This window comes from Oncorhynchus gorbuscha, unplaced genomic scaffold (genome assembly GCF_021184085.1).
Source record: "Oncorhynchus gorbuscha isolate QuinsamMale2020 ecotype Even-year unplaced genomic scaffold, OgorEven_v1.0 Un_scaffold_3162, whole genome shotgun sequence".
In the NCBI taxonomy this organism is placed as follows: Eukaryota; Metazoa; Chordata; class Actinopteri; order Salmoniformes; family Salmonidae; genus Oncorhynchus; species Oncorhynchus gorbuscha.
In genome coordinates, this window is record NW_025747485.1 from 26,501 (window position 1) to 32,500 (window position 6,000).

The 6,000-nt window shown below is 39.4% G+C and overlaps 1 protein-coding gene across 1 annotated transcript in view; it reads right to left on the bottom strand.

The window, feature by feature from the left end:
• LOC124027382 (ankyrin-3-like) overlaps positions 1-6,000 on the bottom strand; it is a gene marked incomplete at its 3' end in the record, with an annotated part of 38,096 nt that overhangs the window by 25,283 nt on the left and 6,813 nt on the right. Inside the window, exons 3-4 of the mRNA XM_046339828.1 lie at positions 4,510-4,608; positions 1,993-2,190 (exon numbers count right to left, since the gene is read on the bottom strand). Coding sequence (XP_046195784.1) covers positions 1,993-2,190; positions 4,510-4,608 — 297 coding nt within the window. The remainder of the gene's footprint in view (positions 1-1,992; positions 2,191-4,509; positions 4,609-6,000) is intronic.

The following is a 6,000-nucleotide window of genomic DNA, read 5'->3' on the forward strand; positions in this document are numbered from 1 at the left end:
AACCCTCCTCCAGTGGAACTAGTTATAACTCTAACCCTCCTCCAGTGGAACTATAGTTATAACTCTAACCCTCCTCCAGTGAATTATAGTTATAACTCTAACCCTCCTCCAGGGTACTATAGTTATAACTCTAACCCTCCTCCAGGGAACTATAGTTATAACTCTAACCCTCCTCCAGTGGAACTATAGTTATATCTCTAACACTCCTCCAGTGAACTATAGTTATAACTCTAACCCTTCTCCAGTGGAACTAGTTATAACTCTAACCCTCCTCCAGGGAACTATAGTTATAACTCTAACACTCCTCCAGTGAACTATAGTTATAACTCTAACCCTCCTCCAGGGAACTATAGTTATAACTCTAACCCTCCTCCAGGGAACTATAGTTATAACTCTAACCCTCCTCCAGTGGAACTATAGTTATAACTCTAACACTCCTCCAGTGAACTATAGTTATAACTCTAACCCTTCTCCAGTGGAACTAGTTATAACTCTAATCCTCCTCCAGGGAACTATAGTTATAACTCTAACACTCCTCCAGTGAACTATAGTTATAACTCTAACCCTTCTCCAGTGGAACTAGTTATAACTCTAACCCTCCTCCAGTGGAACTAGTTATAACTCTAACCCTCCTCCAGTGGAACTATAGTTATAACTCTAACCCTCCTCCAGTGGAACTAGTTATAACTCTAACCCTCCTCCAGGGAACTATAGTTATAACTGTAACCCTCCTCCAGTGGAACTATAGTTATAACTCTAACCCTCCTCCAGTGGAACTATAGTTATAACTCTAACCCTCCTCCAGGGAACTATAGTTATAACTCTAACCCTCCTCCAGTGGAACTATAGTTATAACTCTAACCCTCCAGTGGTACTATAGTTATAACTCTAACCCTCCTCCAGGGAACTATAGTTATAACTCTAACCCTCCTCCAGTGGAACTATAGTTATAACTCTAACCCTCCTCCAGTGGAACTATAGTTATAACTCTAACCCTCCTCCAGTGGAACTAGTTATAACTCTAACCCTCCTCCAGGGAACTATAGTTATAACTGTAACCCTCCTCCAGTGGAACTATAGTTATAACTCTAACCCTCCTCCAGTGGAACTAGTTATAACTCTAACCCTCCTCCAGTGGAACTAGTTATAACTCTAACCCTCCTCCAGTGGAACTATAGTTATAACTCTAACCCTCCTCCAGTGGAACTAGTTATAACTCTAACCCTCCTCCAGGGAACTATAGTTATAACTGTAACCCTCCTCCAGTGGAACTATAGTTATAACTCTAACCCTCCTCCAGTGGAACTATAGTTATAACTCTAACCCTCCTCCAGGGAACTATAGTTATAACTCTAACCCTCCTCCAGTGGAACTATAGTTATAACTCTAACCCTCCTCCAGGGAACTATAGTTATAACTCTAACCCTCCTCCGGTGGAACTATAGTTATAACTCTAACCCTCCTCCAGGGAACTATAGTTATAACTCTAACCCTCCTCCAGTGGAACTATAGTTATAACTCTAATCCTCCTCCAGGGAACTATAGTTATAACTCTAACCCTCCTCCAGTGGAACTATAGTTATAACTCTAATCCTCCTCCAGTGGAACTATAGTTATAACTCTAACCCTTCTCCAGGGAACTATAGTTATACCTGTAACCCTCCTCCAGTGGAACTAGTTATAACTCTGTGTGTAGGGTGTAGTGTGTAGGGTATAGTGTGTAGTGCAAAGTGTAAAGTAGTGTCAAGGAGGACTGAGGTGATGTCTCTGTGTCCCTCTCTAATAGGGTTAGTAGTGTGTAGGGTTAGTAGTGTGTAGGGTGAAGTGTGTAGAGTGAAGTGTGTTGGGTGTAGTGTGTACCTTGGTAGTGATGTCTGGAGAAGCCCCCTGGTCAAGGAGGACTGAGGTGATGTCTCTGTGTCCCTCTCTAATAGGGTTAGTAGTGTGTAGGGTGAAGTGTGTAGAGTGAAGTGTGTTGGGTGTAGTGTGTACCTTGGTAGTGATGTCTGGAGAAGCCCCCTGGTCAAGGAGGACTGAGGAGACGTCTCTGTGTCCCTCTTTGGCAGCCAGGTGTAGGGGGGTGTAGCCAGAGGTGGTAGTGGCGTCAGGACACGCCCCATTCTGCAGCAGATACAGCACGATGTCAGGCTTCCCCAGACGACTGGAGATGTGGAGCGGGGTCTGGTTGTCCTGGAGACAGGGACAGAGGGTTAGAGGACAGACAGGAGACAAACATGAGCAAAGACACTTCAACAGACCACCAAAAAACATTTTTCTTAAGATCAACTGTGACAACAAGTCACAGTATATATAGTAATCCAACTGTAAATACTCCACATGGCTAAGAATACCTCATTTAAATATAATAACTCCACCAATAAGAATACCTCATTTAAATATAATAACTCCACCAATAAGAATACCTCATTTAAATATAATAACTCCACCAATAAGAATACCTCATTTAAATATAATAACTCCACCAATAAGAATACCTCATTTAAATATAATAACTCCACCAATAAGAATACCTCATTTAAATATAATAACTCCACCAATAAGAATACCTCATTTAAATATAATAACTCCACCAATAAGAATACCTCATTTAAATATAATAATCCACCAATAAGAATACTCATTTAAATATAATAACTCCACCAATAAGAATACCTCATTTAAATATAATAACTCCACCAATAAGAATACCTCATTTAAATATAATAACTCCACCAATAAGAATACCTCATTTAAATATAATAACTCCACCAATAAGAATACCTCATTTAAATATAATAACTCCACCAATAAGAATACCTCATTTAAATATAATAACTCCACCAATAAGAATACCTCATTTAAATATAATAACTCCACCAATAAGAATACCTCATTTAAATATAATAACTCCACCAATAAGAATACCTCATTTAAATATAATAACTCCACCAATAAGAATACCTCATTTAAATATAATAACTCCACCAATAAGAATACCTCATTTAAATATAATAACTCCACCAATAAGAATACCTCCTTCAAATATAATTCCACCAATAAGAATACCTCATTTAAATATAATAACTCCACCAATAAGAATACCTCATTTAAATATAATAACTCCACCAATAAGAATACCTCATTTAAATATAATAACTCCACCAATAAGAATACCTCATTTAAATATAATAACTCCACCAATAAGAATACCTCATTTAAATATAATAACTCCACCAATAAGAATGCCTAATTTAAATATAATAACTCCACCAATAAGAATAGCTTATTTTAATATAATAACTCCACCAATAAGAATACCTCATTTAAATATAATAACTCCACCAATAAGAATACCTCATTTAAATATAATAACTCCACCAATAAGAATACCTTATGTTAATATAATAACTCCACCAATAAGAATACCTTATGTTAATATAATAACTCCACCAATAAGAATACCTTGAGAACAAGAACAAGTTCTCATTTACAACTGCGACCTGGCCAAGATAAAGCAAATAATTGCGACAGAAACAACAACACAGAGTTACACATGGAATAAATAAACATACAGTCAATAACACAATAGAAAAAAAAGAAAGTCTATATACAGTGTGTGCAAACGGCTTGAGGACAATAAATAGGCCATAGAACTACTAAAATTACTAGCTACACCAGTCGGGATTCTCTCCAGTCAGTATGAGGGTATTTCTCCAGTCAGTATGGGAGATTCTCTCCAGTCAGTATTGGGTTTGTCTCCAGTCAGTATGGGAGTTTTTCTCCAGTCAGTATGGGAGATTCTCTCCAGTCAGTATTGGGTTTCTCTTCAGTCAGTATTGGGAGTTTTTCTCCAGTCAGTATGGGAGTTTTTCTCCAGTCAGTATGGGAGATTCTCTCCAGTCAGTATTGGGTTTCTCTCCAGTCAGTATGGGGGTTTTTCTACAGTCAGTATGGGGTTTTTCTCCAGTCAGTATGGGGGATTCTCTCCAGTCAGTATGGGGTTTTTCTCCAGTCAGTATGGGGATTCTCTCCAGTCAGTATTGGGATTCTCTCCAGTCAGTATGGGGTTTTTCTCCAGTCAGTATGAGGGATTCTCTCCAGTCAGTATGGGAGATTCTCTCCAGTCAATATTTGGGTTTTTCTCCAGTCAGTATGGGGTTTTTCTCCAGTCAGTATGGGGTTTTTCTCCAGTCAGTATGGGGTTTTTCTCCAGTCAGTATTGGGTTTTTCTCCAGTCAGTATGGGGTTTTTCTCCAGTCAGTATGGGGTTTTTCTCCAGTCAGTATGGGGTTTTTCTCCAGTCAGTATGGGGTTTTTCTCCAGTCAGTATGGGGGATTCTCTCCAGTCAGTATGGGGGATTCTCTCCAGTCAGTATTGGGTTTTTCTCCAGTCAGTATGGGAGTTTTTCTCCAGTCAGTATTGGGTTTTTCTCCAGTCAGTATGGGAGATTCTCTCCAGTCAGTATTGGGTTTTTCTCCAGTCAGTATGGGGTTTTTCTCCAGTCCTACCTTGGCCTTGACCTCCACTCTGGCTCCACTCTGAACCAGGTATTTGACCACGCCAGCCTGGCCGGCCCTCGCTGCCATGTGGAGCGCCGTCTCTCCCCTCTGGAACTCAGAGATACACACAGGTTAGAAATGTTACTTCACACACAGGTTAGAAATGTTACTTCACAAACAGGCTAGGTACCAGGGTTCTATCAAACACACAGGCTAGGTACCAGGGTTCTATCAAACACACAGGTTAGGTACCAGGGTTCTATCAAACACACAGGTTAGAAATGTTACTTCACAAACAGGTTAGAAATGTTACTTCACAAACAGGTTAGAAATGTTACTTCACAAACAGGTTAGAAATGTTACTTCACAAACAGGTTAGAAATGTTACTTCACAAACAGGCTAGAAATGTTACTTCACAAACAGGTTAGGTACCAGGGTTCTATCAAACACACGTTAGGTACCAGGGTTCTATCAAACACACAGGTTAGAAATGTTACTTCACAAACAGGTTAGGTACCAGGGTTCTATCAAACACACAGGTTAGAAATGTTACTTCACAAACAGGCTAGGTACCAGGGTTCTATCAAACACACAGGTTAGAAATGTTACTTCACAAACAGGTTAGGTACCAGGGTTCTATCAAACACACAGGTTAGAAATGTTACTTCACAAACAGGCTAGGTTACTTCACAAACAGGTTAGAAATGTTACTTCACAAACAGGTTAGAAATGTTACTTCACAAACAGGTTAGAAATGTTACTTCACAAACAGGGAAATGTTCTATCAAACACACAGGTTAGAAATGTTACTTCACAAACAGGCTAGGTACCAGGGTTCTATCAAACACACAGGTTAGAAATGTTACTTCACAAACAGGCTAGGTACCAGGGTTCTATCAAACACACAGGTTAGAAATGTTACTTCACAAACAGGCTAGGTACCAGGGTTCTATCAAACACACAGGTTAGAAATGTTACTTCACAAACAGGCTAGGTACCAGGGTTCTATCAAACACACAGGTTAGAAATGTTACTTCACAAACAGGTTAGGTACCAGGGTTCTATCAAACACACAGGTTAGAAATGTTACTTCACAAACAGGTTAGGTACCAGGGTTCTATCAAACACACAGGTTAGAAATGTTACTTCACAAACAGGTTAGGTACCAGGGTTCTATCAAACACACAGGTTAGAAATGTTACTTCAAAACAGGTTAGGTACCAGGGTTCTATCAAACACACAGGTTAGAAATGTTACTTCACAAACAGGTTAGGTACCAGGGTTCTATCAAACACACAGGTTAGAAATGTTACTTCACAAACAGGTTAGGTACCAGGGTTCTATCAAACACACAGGTTAGAAATGTTACTTCACAAACAGGCTAGGTACCAGGGTTCTATCAAACACATAGGTTAGAAATGTTACTTCACAAACAGGTTAGGTACCAGGGTTCTATCAAACACACAGGTTAGAAATGTTACTTCACAAACAGGTTAGGT